Source organism: Pseudopodoces humilis, chromosome 15 (assembly GCF_049639895.1).
Source record: "Pseudopodoces humilis isolate 2021_Gansu_Grassland_sample_001 chromosome 15, ASM4963989v1, whole genome shotgun sequence".
Classification (NCBI taxonomy): domain Eukaryota; kingdom Metazoa; phylum Chordata; class Aves; order Passeriformes; family Paridae; genus Pseudopodoces; species Pseudopodoces humilis.
The window spans coordinates 8,246,726-8,264,571 of NC_142214.1; the positions used below are offsets into that span (position 1 = coordinate 8,246,726).

Here is a 17,846-nt window from a genome sequence, read left to right on the forward strand (position 1 = left end):
AGTGGGTTTTCATTTGAGTTGAAACAAGGGGCTGAGAGGGGAGAAAAGTTAAAAAAATAGATGGATTCATGGCACAGGCTGCAACATGCAGATCTGGGATGAGATTTCTTCAGACCTCCCAAGCATGACTTTGGGACATATGGTCTGGGGATGCAAGGAGGCCATGGCACCCCCAGCCCCTGTGGAGCGCTGTTGACTTCAGGGAGGGTTCAAGTGTGCACAGAGTTTTCTCTGCCAGGAGCCTCCCATCAGACTGGAGCCAATCTGGAACCTGCCAGTTTGGTGAATCTAAGCCCTCAAGATTCTCTGGCTTTTGGGACTCACACCTTTGAGAAGAACTATCTAGAATAGCTAAAAAATAAGCAAACAAACAAAAATCCAGATATATTAATACCATAGCATAAACTTCATATTAGACAGCCCCATGCCAGCCATTCACTTCTGCAGGGCAATTTGCTGTTATCTGTGCTTATGGAAGAATTTAGTGATCACCATCACCTCAAACAGAGACACAATGCAGGGTGTACACATACTCCTGAAATCAACACCTTCATGCTCACTTACTGACAATCTAATGAGAAAGTCCCAAGGAAAATGTAAAACTTCTAAATTTAGAGTGGTTTCATGGGCAATTGAATGGCAAGAAGATCAGCAAATTTATTTAGTCTGAAGTCGGTTTCTGCTGTCTGCACAGTGGCAGATTGTAAAAATCACCCAAACTCATGTAGATATTATTGTGTCTTCGACTGTTGAAGTCCTAAATTTCCAGGATAAATCAATTAAAAATAGTACTGTCCATACAACAGGCTTTCTGACACTAAATCACTAAAATGGATGTTCTAAATGTGATAAAAGCATTTAAACAGGACTTCAGTGTTATAAAACTATGTGAAAAGTGGTTTTGTATTAGCTTCCACTAATCTTACTTTTGAAAAATAGCACAACTCTTAACCTGATCATCATCAATACAAAGCCCCAAGAACAAAGGCATTAATGTAGTTTTTTGGATTCTCTTACGTGTGTTGGAAGGTACAAGTCATACACAGATCCAGAGTCCACATCAATGGCATGAAATCCCACTACTGAGCCATATATGACCTTTAGTCTTTGCCCATTTTCAACAGTCAGGTCAACTGACAGTGGTTTGTGATGAAGTGAGGTAAAGGACTGGAAAAAAGAAAAATGCAGTATGTAACACAATAAAACTGTTGGTTTGTAGAACTACATTTAGGATCCTAAGACTTCTTAAAACTCAAAAGTTAGACAGCTATTTTTGTTAAATAGTAGGTTACATTTAAGGAGCTAAGTATCCATCATCCACTGAGTTGCAAGGACAGTTGGATAATTTCTTTGTGGTTTGAAAAAGGAATCAAGATTCAAGAAATGGACTAGACAAAAAGTAGGCTGACTACCACTGTGTTTAATTTCCTCCCCTTTTGAGGGGAATCAACATCAACTTTGTCAATTCAAATGCACATTTTGGCACAGCACCTGCTGTGTTTGGCTGGAGTAGAGAGAAGCAAGTTATTCACATCTAACACTCACAACTGACAGTTTCATGCTTGCCATCTCCAAAGTACATCAAATGCACTACATTTTCTTTAAAAGAATACTCAGTTTATCTTTAGCTAGAATAAATGTTATACAAAACAACAAAAACAAAAGCAGAGAGTACATGAGAGACACTGAGAGACAGTGACACATCTGAACCAAAGTGATGTTTCACTTACCTTAAAAGCCATGAATTTGTGATAAGGCTTTGGAGCCCAAGCATAAACCTCCACTGAGTTTTTCAAAGCGATTACAAGGAATTTGATTCTCTCATATTTTACTGTAATACAAGAAGAACTATTCCTTAGGTATCAGACAGACACTTAAATCAAAGACCATCTCATCACATGAAATAATTTCAATGGATTATTTGTAGAAGTAGACATTATCCAGAAAGGGAGACTAATGCATTCAGGACATCATTGTTTAATATCACCAGTGACAATATCTTGACTGGAAACATACAATTCACTTATTTTCAGTAAAGTCAAATGACTGTTACCAATGTTTATATATTCCTTTTCATCTAGTGATGAAAAAAAAATCTCACTACTCATAGAAAAAGGCCTTGACCCTGCATCTAAACCAACCTGCTTGACTTTTTAAGTATGAACACACCCCACCACTACTGGTTATGAATAAGCTACTCTTGGAGGACTGGTGGTTGTTGGCTGAATAATTCTGTCAGACTTGACAGGATGAATTTTCATTTCAGTGCTCATCTGTGGGTTAAATCCCCAGGTGCTCTGTGTGGGTGAAGGACTCCCATCTTTCTGAGATGAATAAGCACTTAAGAGATGAGCAATTTCTCCATGACAATTAAGGTCATGCTGGGCCCATTGAAAATAAATGAAGAATCATGCATTGAAAATTAAGATTTGTTTGTGCATTGTGTTTTCACTCTGCCAGAGACAAGCATTTGGAAACAGGATGCTATCTCATATAGGCAGAGAAAAAGAAAACTCAGCAAACTCCATCAGAATGCAGAACAATACATCCTTTTCCTTTTCTACCTGGAGAAATAGCTGCACAACCAAAGGTCAAGATACAAGATTCACCAAGAGAAAAACAGCAGCAGTTGTGCTGTCAGAAATGCAGGAGTGGCTTGTCATATGTAAACACAGAAGATCCTACCAAATGTTTGCCTAATTTTAGGGTAAGTATTTTGTTGTTGTTTTTTTAAAGAATGTACCAAACCCAAGGATGAGCAACTTTAGTGGAATAGGTGGGTGCTTAGCTGTAATCACAGTTAAAGTAACAACACACATATGTTTCACATTCTTTCTTGAGTTTAACCCCTGCCACTTCTAAAGACAAAAGGCAAAATCGTCAAGCAAGGTATTAATGAGAAGCAGCCACCTCCCATTTCCTGCACTCCTCTGTATGGCGTTCTTTGACTTCGAAGTGCCATTTTCTCACACTATCCGTCACCAAAGCAAAACTCGTGTCATACATTCATCCCCCAGAGTTAAATGACAAAAATTACCATGATCCTCACATTCACCTTCAAGAATGAGCTGCCTGAGAGCCAAAGAAAAGCAAGATGGTACTATTTCCAGGGTGTTTAAACAAAGGTATATTTGGGTCTTTCATGAGAGACAAAAGGCTAATCTGATCTACCTAAGGACATCCTACAAATGTAATTCACTAGGACTTGAACTAGGTCCAATTTCTTTGCTGTTACCTAGGGCCAAGAGGGAAGCTGAGGAGGTTGAAAACATCAGTTCAATTAAAACCTTAAGTAACTACAGAAAAACTGAACCAGCGGCTGAGCACAGACCGTGGCTGGCACTCCCTCCTTCCAGCCATTATAGGGAACAGCCATAACATCATCTGGTAACTGCTGCAAGAAGAGATGCTGCCTGAAATGACAGGGAGCAAGGCCATGTAAAACAGGGAGTCTTGAAAGAACTCATGAGATATTCACCCAATACAATCCTGAAACAAAGCTGAAAAATGCTGCTGTCACGAGATGCAAAAGGAGGATGATTAAGCATCTCTCTAAGAAAAAAAACATTAAATCCTTACCGACTTTGTAGTGCACACAGCCTTCCAGATCACCCACGGACACCCAGCCTTGTCGCTTCTCCACCTCTGGATCGTTGCGCAAAATTTTATTTCTCAACCATGACAAGTAATACACCCTCAATTTATTCTTCTTCCCTGGGATTTGCACAAAGAGATGGAACACTTTAACTCCCTGAACTACAAACCCTCCCCACTTATAAAAAGGCAGAGTTGTGTGACCTTGAGTACAGTGGGTCTTTGTGCCTTGCCAGGGTGAGAGAACATATCAAGGGCACAAAAGGAGCGCCTGGGGTGACGGGGACACACAGGGGGAACTGGCACAGGAGCAATCCTATGGCACTGGGCACATGTGCATTTACCTTGTTACTCAAACTTCATGCAAGATTTTCACACCTGACTAAAATTCTTCCCTTGGGCCAAAGAACAGGTTTCTACAGACACAGGTATTATCAGAAACCATCACACTAACTGCTTATCCTGGAACATAGGCATGTCCTACAATGGCCACTTTGAAGAAGCTATTCATTTAGTTCTAATTAACTGTCAATCTTGATTCAAAGTAGCTATCCTTCTTTTTGATGCCTTTCCAGGAGAGTATTATTTTGTCATTCTTCATCTCAATCACTCTTTTTGTTGTATTAGTTCATAAGCACCTATGGTCAACAGCACTCTGGGACCACAGACTACTCTGAAGAGGAGGGCTGTGTCATGTCCCAGCAACAACTGGACCTGGCAGTATGCAACAAACAGCTGTTGCCATTGCCCATCACGATGAGTCTGGATTGGAGATGAGCTGCTATTCCTTGTTGGACCCACACCTCTGACCTGGGTATGTATTGTGCACCCTTTGAGGCCACTCTCAGCCATGGCGAATAAGGCCAGAGTACAAATTATTTCCCAGCAGAGGCTGAAGACCTCCACTTAATGTTATTGATGCTTTCGTAACAGACATCACTCTCATGTTATTGCTTATACCCCTTGCTGAACACAGGATGAGGTTATATCATGGTATGTTAATAGAACTGAAGTTAGATAGACCAACATAGAAACAAGAAAAGTGACAAACTATAGCTTGCAGAGAATGAGTACATTTTAGGAATATGAAACACTCTGTACTTCCCAGAAACCATTTCACACATTAACCAGGCAATGAATTGTCCCAAAGCCACTCTGGAATGGGAGTGTAAATGTTAAAAATTCAGAAGAGTTTTCCTATTAACAAGAATAACTGTCCTGTGATTTTCTGAAACAGGAAATTCCTCAACCTAGTTTATAACCTAATTCTTTTTAATTGCCTCCAACCCCAACATGGGTCAGATACTTTTAGCCACTGAACCAACCTGATATAGTAATTAGCACATTAAGTCCTTCCAGAACATCCATTTGCTGGAAGCGTCTCCTTGTAATTAGCGTATAAACTCTTCCTTGCCCACTTCTGTCCAGCAGCCACAATCCATTCTCTGTTCCCACCAATAAATTTACTCCTGTCAATACATGAAAAAAGTACTGCATAAGTCACCTAATGATTCAGAGGTCACCGAGTGTTCATTGTTTTGAGAATCAATTTTTATTTAATCTCACTTAATGGTACCTGATAATTCCTCTGTTGCTCTGTGGATGACTTCCCAGAAAAAAAAAATCTCACCATTAGAATTTTTGCTCAGCAGAACACATGTATACCTATGGAACTTGAAGAATGAGTAGCCATGCTGAAGTCAATGTTGATTTAAACAGAAAGGAAAATATTCTGTGAACCTGAACTTCTCAGGTGACCTTCAAAAGTACCTGTGACCAGTGCAAAAGTCCCAGTCCAGCAACATTACAGTAGTGATACATGAGACCCAACTAAGTGTTCCAAGGGTCCCTATTAATTATGAAAAAAAAAAGAAAAACAACCAAAAAAAAATCTCCCCCAAACTCTCTTTTTCCAAATACAACATTCAAATCATGGGGACACCAAACTTGTGGGAAGAAGCACTGTGTTACAAGGAGGGTTTGTTTGAAAACAGTCTCCGCTTTGGAAAATGTCTTCAAATGCCAAATTAAGAAGTGAATCCATCTGAAATTCAACTACTGCTAAGGAAGAGAAGGCTCCATTGGGTTGCTGACATCAGAGAATGTCAGAAATTGTGTTTGGCTGGAATGACATCTATGTCATTATGTTTCTAATCAGCAGATTCTAAAGACACAACATAAGGTATCCTGCTGTAACAAGCACCCTCCTCCACTGGCAGTGCTCTGACAAGTACCTGGTGCTCTTCAGCCTCAATGCACATTTAATTACACACCTTGCCACACAGCTCTGTTCTTGATTCCTACAAACCCACATTACACAAAATCTGTGAAGCTATAAACTGCAAATCTACATTTGCTTTGGATAATGTCCCATCTACTTCATTCACTTGCCATTCCAGGCTCAAAAAGTGAGGAGTAAAAGGCTGGGCAAGTCCCATAGAATACATCTGTTCTTCTGAAGCAGAAAGCTGGTTAAAACATCTCAAGAGTTTAGCTGATGTGCAACGGGGGCAAGGTCTACAGCTGTTGACAGCGGTCTGACTTCTGTATGTTGGTTTTACACCACATGAAACCAACTCTGTAAAAAGCATCTAAGTTTAAACACTGGTTTAGTGATGTTCAGAAAAAGCAGTGACAGCAGGAACTAAACAAGACAAGCTTCTGGAAGTACCTGACCTGCTTTGGATCCTTGGAATATCTAACACACATGACAGCAAAAGGTTTCAAGTTTGGATTACTTCCACTGGGTCAGGGCTCTGTGATCAGCTGTACCCATGTGCAGCTCAGATGAGTCTCATGAGACACAAAAGCTGCTGAAACATTTGCAACTTTTGGCTCTCCCAACAAGCATGGTTTCAAGCTGGTGCTTGGTCAAAACATTTTCTCATTCTAGTGCACAGTCCTTTGCAGCTGTAATTCATGTGTTTGCCACCTCATCCCTGAGAAGGCAGGGCCATCTAAGTGACGCAGGTATCAGCTCAGGGATCCACTCCAGCACCCTCTGCCAGCAGAGCAGCAATACAACTGTGAAATCTGCTGAGCAGACACTGCCAGCCTCTCCTGCTGTGCCTTCCCTCCACACACCTGCCCAAGGACTCCCAGCTTACCCCACAGAGCAGCACACAGGACCTCGGAGTTGAATTTCTTCTTGTATTTACGGATTTCTGGGCTGTCACTTTGTGGGCGGATATTGGTTGGATTGACATTGACAACGGAGCCCTTCCTTGCATTTTCCCTCCTGACAGGCTCAGGTTTGGCACTAGATGCTGGAATGAAAGACACACGAAATTGTGGAAAATGTGAGTGCTTGGCTAAAGGTCATATTTGAACCACCTTGTTCATGGTAGAATGAAAGAAATTCTCACCCCAGAGGGGTGAGAAAACACCCTGAGAGCTTTGTATAGCCGAAAAAACCCCAAAAACACACATCTGAAAGAAGGGCAGAAGCAGGACAATGAAAATTCACAGTAATGTGAAGTTCCAGTTTCAGGATATTTTACTCAAGAGTTTTCATTTCCAAGCAATAAGCCCTCTCTGTACCTCCCAAAAAAAAATAAATTAAAGAAAAAACACCAAAAAAACAACCCAGGAGGAACATTTTAATGCAAAGGCAAAGCATACTCACGAGAACTACAGGAAGGTCCTACTGGACTGGTGGGAGGGGTGATTGGCAGAAGTCTTGGATCTATGAATGATGTGAAGGATGTTGTGGAGGATGTACTGATCTTGGCAGGTGGGCTTTCAGCACATGGGCTCTGCAAAGAGAAACAAGAGCTGCCTCAGGCCGGCGGTGCTTGGGGCACAGACCTTGTGGCTCCCTGCCAGAGCTGTTATGTGCCTCTAGTGACCCATCTCCCCATGGGCCCATGCTCACAGCAGTGCCAGAGTCCTCTGGGGCTGCCCTGGCCCCCGTGCTCCCTCATATGATGCTTGAGTGGGAGAAAGCCAGGGACAATGAGCAGAGGCACACCAGAATGTTGCCATGGCAAGGAGCAGAGGGTGTGAGTCCTCTAACTTGTGCAAAAGGGGAGGAAAAAAAATCAAGGAAACAAAGAGAGCAGAGAAGGGGATGGGGGAAAATAAGTGGAACAACGAAATCTGTTAGGCAGCTCAAGATTTCTTATCTTTCTCCCAGACAGAACTTTTAAAGGAAAGAAGGGTTGTAGTGAAAAAACTCAACGAAAAAGAGACATGATAGAAGAACTTAAAAAGGCTAGATTTCAATCCAGTCAATCTGTAATTTATCTCTTACCTTTGTCAGAGGTTTGTTCTGAGGTTCCTGGCAAGTCAGTGGCACTTGTGGCGGGTTCACAGAGGAATCTGTAATTTGGCTTTGCTGGAGGAGATCTGGCAGGAGATAGTTCTGATTGTTTATGCTCCAAAGGCCTTCTTGGGTGTTTGGAATTTGTTTCACTAAAATCTGATCCTGCATGAGAACATACAGTTAAACACATTTAGTTTATTTCCAGTGCACTCTGCAACTCCAGTTAATTAGGATGATAAATAATGTGCACATGTTGTTCAGAGTGCTCTCCCTGATGCATCATTTAAAAAAAAAACCCTACGGCAAGATTAAAACCAAAAATTAAATACCAAAGTGTATGGCAAACATCCGAGATGACAAATCTGGGATTTTCTCCTGAAGTGCTCCACAAATATTCTTCATGTACATTACCTCAACCACAGAAAAAGAAGGAACTTCAGCCTCAGAGATACCAAGTCAAATGATATGATAACGAGTTTCAGACCTGACCTTTGCGTACTGCAGACAGAAGGTGGCACTTCTTGGTTCTGGACCTGCATTTAGTTTGAAGCCCTTCACACCATTCATTTCATTGCTACTTTCCATTTACTGAATTAGGAAACATTACTCCAGAAGCAGGACATTTAGTAGGACCCAGCATCAGCATTTCCAGTATAGTCACATTTGGTTCTGCAGACCTCCCTACAGCATCCCATGGAAATACTTAGGAACCTTGTAAGGTACCACATGAACTCCTTCCCTGCCAGCACTATCCATGGAGTCAGAGGTTGGTTTCTGGGGATATATTTTATGTTTTAATTTAGATGTAAAAACTGATCCCAAAATATGCAAGTCAGTAATAGAGACTGGGGAACCAAGCCAGCATGGGGCTTTTTAGTTCAGTTTTCAGTCACAGTCAACTGAACTAGATCAAACCAAATCCCCATTTGAATCACTCAGGCAGTTTGATACAACCTAACCACTTCAAAGCACTTCACGCTGATGGGACAAGGAAAGCCATGCTGGAGATGATGTAGAGACTCAAGGTAGCTGTGGCTGGTGGGTGAAAAAGGGTTCAGAGGAAGGGAAGGGGAGCTCCATGAAAAGGGGGGAGAAGACTAGAAGGCAGCAGAGAAATTTATGAGAAGAAATGTCAGCCTTCTGCCTGTTTTCCCTCCCACACTCTTTCCTCCAAACTCACCAAAACACATAACCTCAACTCTTTATCATCCTCCCTCACCCTCAAAGACCCAAACATTCTTCCTTCCCTCAAGCAGCCTACTTCCAATACCAGCATATCAGGGGAAAGGGGAAACACTGGTCTGGTTTTGCCAGCAGAGAAATACTGGTTTATGGCCCATTTATCGTCCTTTCTCCTAAGCAGAGTCTTTTCTCCTTGAGGATGGTGGGACAGAGGCCACGTGGAACTCCCTCCCCAGGCAGGAGGGTCACCACTCTGGTCTGAAGTTTAGAGACACCAGAGGTAAAGAAAACTCCTTTTTCTTTCTACCCTGACACAGCTTTGGAGAAAATACCAGTTTCACAGTGATTTATTTTCCTTATCTGTGAAGCAAGAATATACTCAGTAATATCTGAAAAGGGCCCTGACACCAAGTACAAGTCTTACTACTGTAATTTTTTCTTGTTTTCAACCGCAAAGAACATTGTTCTGCTTTGTCTCTCTTCATCTTTTCTGTGCTAATATTTATCTCAGGGGAAAATCCACATGACTGGAAGCTTCTACTAGAAACTACAGCTGTAAGGAACCACAACATGACATATGAGAAGACAAGAATTTTTGCTAAGCCAGTAGGGAGACATGAAGTGGTTTTCCCCTGTTCTGGTAATATTTTAAGCAGTAGGAGGTAGTTCACTTGAAACTGGAATAAAAAGAATCAAGATTCTTAAAAATAGCAACAATGCACACCAACAATAATCAACAGTGCCTTTTTCCCAGTGCCTTCACAAAATACCTTGACATCAGAAACTACTATGGGTCAATAAGCAGGAGGAATAAAGAACTACAATTTTGTACCTAAATGTAAGCATTTCTACAGGAAGCACAAAACCTGAAACTGCACATTTGTTTTCAAGGCTTATAACTGTAATTTGTAATGACAGAGCAGGACTTCAGAGTGAGAATGCTCCCAAGAAGTAATGGATATTGCATTTATCATGCACATTAATGACCTGACTCCCCCTCACTGTACCCACCCCCTTACAAATGGCCAAATTACCTTCTGTTCTGCCACGGTGCTTTGGGGTTTCAGTTCAATTCCATCTGGTACCCTTGTCCTTGAGAAATCTGCAATTCTGCCGCTTAGCAGTTGCCTGGTAACAAACTCCAATTAATGAACAGAACTACTTCAGGGAAAAAAAATAAAAGCAGAAAGAAAAAGGAAAAAACTACACATAACCATGTTCAAAAGTGAACATAATTAACATTCAATAGTTACACTCAAAGGTTCTTGTACAAAAGCAAGCTGATTAGTCTGTGGATCTGCCTGAATGGACTTGTGCCTGAGGACCACTCACACACAGCAGGAAGCTCTCCCCACCTTGACAGAGAACATCCCTTCATCTCCCTGCATTCACCCATCATCTTTCAGACACTGCATAGCTCAGGCAAGTCCCTCAAGCTGTCATTTGAGAAGTGCCTACTTCAAAACTTCTGTCTCCCGTCACACATTCCCCTGTGAGGTGTAATTATGAGCCACCCTGCTCTCCAGTTGGGAAAGCAGCAGCTGCTCTGCCATGTGCTGCCATCAGGGACCTGCCACTGCCTACTGGGACAGGCTACACTGGAATTTCATTCTGTGAATCAGTCCCTGAGACATGGACATCCTCACCTTAAAAAGAAACACAGAAAACGTTGCTCAGTACACAGAGAAACACAGAAAACAGAACAGAAAAGCACAGGAGCACACACAGAAAAGCAAGAGCTGCTGGACTGGCTGGGGCCAAGAGCCCCCCTAGCCCAGCATTCCATCCTCAACAGTGATCAAAAGCTGATCCCAAAAGCAAGAGTGAGAACAAGTCAAGTGTCTATTGTGAATTCCCAGTACATCACTGCTTCCTGCACTGCCTGAGGTATCTTTGCATTTTAAACTTTTTCACCCAAGTGGAACTGCATCAAACATGTCTTGGCCCCATTTATGCACACTTCCACCTCAAATGATTTATTTATCCCATTTATTTATTTATACTCATTTTTTTTACTCCAATCCACTTAAGCCTATTACATTTTTGCCTCCTTTCCAGTAATTATAAAACTGACTGGATTCAGCCAATGTGAAGAGCCCTACACAAAAGGTAGCAGACTGTAAAGTATTTTTTTTTTCTTTTAAATTATGCCCCATGCAATAACAAAGAAGTTTTGGTGAGAGACCTACTGATTTAAGATGGGTGTGTACAAGTAGAAGTTTTTGTGGGACTTTTTGTTTATTTTTTGGTTTTGTATTGTCTGCCCATTCTATGTGGGTGAGTAAATATTTGCATACTAAACTTGAAAGGAACGACAAGATTTGGATTAGGATTAATGGTGAATTCCAGGACCTGTTCTTATCAGGGAAGCAAACAGCAGCTGATCTTAAATAATATCAACCTCCAGCTTAGGAGAGGGAGAAAGTAATTCCTAGCACACACCTGCATACACCTCATCCAAATGCTGGTAGGAAACAGCAACTAAAGAGCAAAGAGGAAACTGAACTATACAAATGAGTCTCAGGATACTCAGTATTTTAGGGGCATACTGCAGGCACTGGAGAAGGAAGCACTCTCCATAACCTAGGAGAAATTAACATCAATGGAATAGATGTGCTAAACAAGGAGGTAAGACAGTGGATCATATACACTGACACCTTCCTTAAAATGAAGAACTGGAGAGTGTGAAGAAGAATTCTGGCTCATCTCACTGTAAAGAAAAACAAGACCGGAAGTTGCTTTACTGGTGAAACACAGCAGCCCTTAGTCCAGGATCCTCAGAAATGAGCCTTCTCAGGGTGGTTAACAGGATTCATCTAAGAACAGAGGAAGCTACTTCTCTTGCATTTGTTCCCTACTGGGAAAGCTGGAGTGTGGACATCAGGTGCCGTTCCACAGCCCAGGTAAGAACAGGAAAACACAGGCTGGTTTCAGTAGCCCACTAAAACTTGGCCCAAGGTGCTTCAGCCAGAGCCCCCATAGAAACACTCCAGAGTGCAAGGGGCTTCAGATCCTACAGTCACATGCTTTAGAGAGCAAAATACCCCAAACTCTTCACTTCATCCAGAACATGCAGTTTCACTGGCTGCTCCTTTCAGTCATATCACTATCCTTTTTGCTATTTACTTGGCAGCAATCGGGATATACTTCCTGAAGTATCTTTTAATATAAATGATGTTCATTTATATTAAATGCCAAGATGAAGGGGCTTTGTTAATAGCAAGATTATACCTTTGATTTAACAGGGGCTCTTGCAGCGGCTGTGTGCACAGGAAGGTAAACGTGACAGGGACCATCCTGCTAATTGCACCTCTCCAGAGGACGGGTGGATCTCAGACACAGAGGAGATGCAAATAACAAATGCAGAGCTCCAAAGGCAGTGATACCACTCCTTCAAATCATTACAGCATGCAAGGATCACAGCAATCTGACACTTACACAGCAAAGTCATTGCTACAGGGCAAATCCATATTTTTATGTAGCATCTTTCTGAGGTCTAGGATGAATTCTATGACCTAGAGTGAATAAAACTTTTTGCAGATCAGAATAAGGTGCTTTGGAAGAGGATCAGTAGAAAAACAAAGGCATTACAGTAAAAGCTCTTTCAGGGGCACTGAATAAGCTACAAGATTTTTAACATTCTTTCTCCTCATCTCAGCTTTGAAAATGAACTTCAGAAATGCAAATCAGGAGCATATGCAGGCACAAAAATTCTACCTCTTCAGAGCAGCACTGGGGAAACGACCAACCCAACACAATAACCTGCCAACAATGCTCCACATCTGGGCATCTCTGCCTGACACCTGACAAAATTGCATGTATAATTATGTCAGAAGAGCAAGAGCCCCATCCCAGAGAGCTCTGTGGCCCTCAGATGCATTTAAAAGTAAATCCTAGAACTTGAATTAAACTGAAGTCTCTTTTCAAGAAAATCAGAAGTTTCATTCACCACTATTAAAAAATGTTTCTGTTTGCTGTTCCTAACAGCAGGGGTGTCCAAGTGACCCCCTGTCTCCCTGCTCTTGGAGTAGCAAGCTATTCTTGCTCCACTATTTCTCAGCAGAATACATATTTTACATGACAGGTAAACCACAAGATGTCAATCACAAAACCAGCAAGATAAACTGGAAAGCTAGAGAGACACAGTTCAGGTGGGATCAGCTGTTGGACGAGCCACAGCATCAGCTGGAAACCACAACAGTTGTGCAGAATGTCAGTATTAAAAATACAACACATTTTACAAAACTATCCCTCCTTTTTGTTAACTGCCCTGGTAAAGGAATCAACTTTTCAGTGGCAATTATTTCTCTCAGAGTGACCAGACTACATGAATTCAAGGGTCATGTTTGCCTTGTTTTCTCCACTGTAATCTGTACTTGTTATAAAGGCATATAGTTTTTACAGTTTTGTCTCCCTCTCCTTTTTTCTTTCAAAATTTCCATGTAAATGTAGATCAATGTGAAGTAATCCCTATAAAAGCACTGCCCAGTATATCCAGTTAAAACAAGACATTTCCACATTGTCCCAGGGCAGCAAGTCATCAAAGTGTATTATTACGCTGTGCACATCTGATGGAGCAAACATTTACCCCCAGGAGTTCATTAAAATGCAATTAAATTGCTTAATTACAGCTGACACAAATGAATGATAGTAACTTCTGAGGGGTAGTATTTACACATGCCAGCTTTTTCTAGATATGTGTGCAACAAGAATATTATTATTATTATTATTATTATTATTATTATTATTATTATTATTATTATTATTATTATTATTATTATTAATAACAATAATCAAGCCAACCTTGTGTGGTTTGTATCATCTTCATCACTGCTGCTGCTGCTGCTGCTGCTGACTTCGTCACTTGAGGAGGAATAGTCTGCTGCTTTTAACAAGGAGTTGGCACTGTCCTTCACCTTGGCAAAGGAGCCTGGACTCTGAGCAAAGAAAACTCAGTTCAAGAACCCATTGTTCAGCAGCATGCGCCATATTTTACTGTCCCAGCATATACAGCTGTAGTCACTGCCACACCAAAAAAAGCTTTACTAGGAAGCTGATACTTAAGTTGGTCCAACACAGGTGGGTATCTCACACAGGAAAGTGACTTGAGCCAAAACTGGACACTGCTGAGGACCTGAGCTGGACACAAGACCTGGACTGAGAGCAGTGAGCTTTAGCCAGCCTCACACACCCCTCAGGTCAAGTCATGATTGACAGCAAACTCACACACCAAAACAGAACTGCTTGCACAGACAGACCCCTTGGTAAGAATGATGGACAAATCAAAAATATCAGTGGATTTAAAAGAACCTACTGCAATCTGGCCTGGATGAGAAACTTTTTCAGGCTTCTGATGCAACTGCATGTGGTTCTGGGACAAAACATTCTCTGCCTTGGCAAGTCCTGGATTCCCTGGGATTCCTGGGGGTAAAACAACACAAAAGTTTCTAAGTGTACATGCAGCAGGTGAGAGAGCAAGACAAGCACACATAGCTACAACCCAAAGCAGATACCAGTCTCTGCTGACAAACTTCTCTTTTCTCTTTGTTGCAAAGGAAAATCTCATTGCTTGTTTCCCAGTGGTTCTGGGTGCTGCAATATTATGTACAGAATTTAAAACTGGTGCACTTTAATGCTGCAAGAGTAAGACAAACAAACCAAACCCTTGGCAACATACTCCCACTGCCCATCAGCCACAGTTCCATGGAAAGGGAGCAAGGGAAAAGGTGAGGGCATCCTAATCCCCTCCTCTGATCCTCTTCTTGAGGAGAGACAGTTTGTCACACCAGCAACTGCTGGTCATCTTCCAGCACCAAAAGGCCACACAGCTATTTCCTGTGACTGCAGACAAGTGGGTCAGCAAGAAAGTGCAGGAGTTCCAGCCTCCCTACACACCTCTGAGAGGAAATAAAGGCGCTACCAAGATTTGGCCTTCATAAAACTGTTGCACAAATACAGCCCAAAGAGTCTGATTATCTAGACCCAACTGGGCTGAGGGCAAACAGCTGCACTAAACTGCAAATCCACCTGTGAAATGTGGGCCCCCCACTGCCTGCAAACACTGGAAAAAGCAAAAGAGGCCCTGAAGGGATGCTCTGCACCCAAAACCTGACACAAGGGAAAGGAAGGAAAGCCACTGTACCATCACCCTGCCCTTGGACACACTGGCCAGCTCAACATTTGCCTTTCTCACCAGTTTCTCCCATGACTACCCCACTCTTACCAACAGGACCCTTTGCAAGTCAAGGGGGGAGAATTCAAGCTCACACAAATTAGGATTCGCATTTGGTAATTTAGTTTTGTCACAATGGTTTCATATCTTCATCCATTTTGCAAAGCTTTCAACACTCAGAATTCCTTACTGGTCAATAAGCACCTAAGCAACTCAGCAGAACTATTAGTTTTAAAGTATTTATAGCCTTTTCCTCCAATTCATTATCCCTGTGGGTTTGGGAAAGCAACAAACTCCATCTGAAATGCCATCAGCCAGAACTAGCTGTAATTTAATGACACTTAAGAACTCAAGGAGACAGTTTAAACCACAAGGGAGGTTTTCTATTCTTTCCATTGCTGGTGAGATTTTTGTTTCCCCATGCCAAAACAGCACAGGAGCTACACATCACGTGGACTTTGCGAAGTTGAGCTGGGCTGTTGCATGTTTTTCAACATTGTTATTCAAACACAAAATGACATAAGAGCAAAAAGAAACAAAACCCAAGCAATTTAAAGTGTGCTTTGGATTTCTCTTAAAGAAAAGCTTCTTAATTTGGGTAGCTAGTAAAAGCAAAACTGGCCTGATTGCATAAGTGCAATAAATAAGCAATTTGTTCCTCATTTATCAAGGGCTTTTAAATTAACAATGTAAACCTCAATATAAAAATAAATGACCTCGTAAGCTCACTGGGGTGGTTTCTTTTCTTTGCATCCACCCTGCTTCCACCTGGGATGTGTGACTCCCCATGCTCCCAGTCTTTAGTGGCTGACCTGGATGCAAGGTCTTGTGACACACCAGAGCTTTGTGAGGGGCTACTCAAGAACTGCCTTGCAGAAAACACCCACAATAGTAGCAAGAGATGAAAAAAGCTGTCCACTTCTCCATGTCCCCATCTGCCAGAACCTCAGGAACCAGAATCTGTATTGCAAAAAACTTCACTACAATGAGCAAGATGCTGTACTCCTACACCATTACCAGTGACAGCAAAGGAGCTTAGTAAGCTGTACTTCGCCTAAATCAGACAGTTTTCTCTTAATTTTAACTTCTTTTGCCCTTTTTTTTTTTTTTCAAATCCACTATCTTTCTGCACATAAAAGAATACTGGAGAAATATTTCATAATGTTCCATAGAGAGAGACTTATGCTTCTTTTTGCCAGTACATTATTAGAGTGCAGAAATATTAGTGTACATCAACTGCTCAATTCTATCATCAGTGGGCAGTGCAAAGAGCAGAATTTGCCAATGGGTGCACATCAGTACTGAATTACATCAGTGTGACTGGAATGTTGGCTCTGCTGAGTTTCAATTGTGTCACTAACTGCAATTATTTTTTTCAAAACTGAAATTATTTTTTTTCAATTCTTAATTGAGGCAATTCAAAGTTTCCATATGAAAATATATTCATAGTCACTTTTCTGACTCAAATGAGGAAGTGCTTATATTTTAGGAACATGGAACCATAAAATCCAGAGGGCTTTCAAGAGCCTCTCACTAGAGGATGTCATTAAAAGGACATATTCCATTTGCAATGCAGAACTTGACACCCTGCAGAAGATGATTTCATGCGAAAGGAGTTTAGTACATTTTGACTGATGGATCTTTGACTTAGGAATCACCTGAGGTTGACCAGCTGCTCTGATGAGATCCCATCTCCCACTGCTTGGTGCCAGGAGTGCTGCTGCTACTGTTCAGCTTCAGAGCATGTCCCCCGGGGGATGACTGATGAGTATTACTAAACAGAAAGACAAAAAGCAGATGAGACTCTCGTGTGCAGGAAGAGAGACTGGAACAGAGCTCCTGGGCCAGCAGATTGAGCTCCCTGCTGTTAGAGTAAGAGACCATATTCTGGATAATGAAAAGTTTATCTTCAGTGCTGCTCCAAGCAGGGCCACCCAGGAGTGAGAGATGATGGAGGGGACAGTTTCCTCTGGGCAGTCATCCTGGGAACTTAGAGATTCTCAAGCCATTACAAAATATCCTTCTATATTACATCTCCCTTGGACTCTTCAGACCTATGTCAGTCCTGATTCCAAAATCTCATGGCTTTGCAACTCAGTAGAACTGCTCCACTCCCTTCCTAGAAGATATATCAGCAGTCACTTATCAATAGAGAAATGAATGCATTGAACAGTAAAATAAGTTGCCGAGCCAGTGGCTCAACCAGAAACCCAGTCCAGAAGTCACTCATTTGTAACAGTGACAATTACATGTGGTTTTTTTGCTTCGCCTCCTGTAATTCCCAAGTGGAGAGCACTTAGGGCTTGATTTCACTTGAAAGTTATTTCAGATGATGTTTCTGATTGTGAGTCATGAGAAATGCTGCACATCATTTTGCTATTTCAGCTAAATCGACCTCGCTTTCCAGTCTCTCCAACCCATTCCGTTCCCTGATCCAGTGGGGGCTGCCCTTTACTGCTGGACTCTAGACATCCTTGGTCTTTTCTCCTGGGATATGACACCACCCTTCAGGGCAGACTGCCAAAATTGTTACAATACAAACTGCGTGTTCAAGCTGCTATCAGGCAAAACAAGCAGCACAAGCTGTAATTAGAAGTGCCTGTACAAAGAGTTGAGGCCAGACGCCCCTCACCA

The 17,846-nt window shown here is 41.8% G+C and overlaps 1 protein-coding gene across 4 annotated transcripts in view; it reads right to left on the reverse strand.

Moving 5' to 3' along the window:
- NRK (Nik related kinase) overlaps positions 1-17,846 on the reverse strand; it is a 93,549-nt gene that overhangs the window by 11,065 nt on the left and 64,638 nt on the right. For all 4 annotated transcript variants that reach the window (XM_014255319.2, XM_014255317.2, XM_088062706.1 and 1 more), the window contains 11 exons: positions 16,871-16,986; positions 14,355-14,461; positions 13,844-13,977; positions 10,075-10,168; positions 7,847-8,020; positions 7,220-7,349; positions 6,702-6,860; positions 4,920-5,063; positions 3,580-3,714; positions 1,731-1,831; positions 1,018-1,167 (listed from right to left, as the gene is read on the reverse strand). In XM_014255319.2, the coding sequence (XP_014110794.2) occupies positions 1,018-1,167; positions 1,731-1,831; positions 3,580-3,714; positions 4,920-5,063; positions 6,702-6,860; positions 7,220-7,349; positions 7,847-8,020; positions 10,075-10,168; positions 13,844-13,977; positions 14,355-14,461; positions 16,871-16,986 (1,444 nt within the window). The remainder of the gene's footprint in view (positions 1-1,017; positions 1,168-1,730; positions 1,832-3,579; positions 3,715-4,919; positions 5,064-6,701; positions 6,861-7,219; positions 7,350-7,846; positions 8,021-10,074; positions 10,169-13,843; positions 13,978-14,354; positions 14,462-16,870; positions 16,987-17,846) is intronic.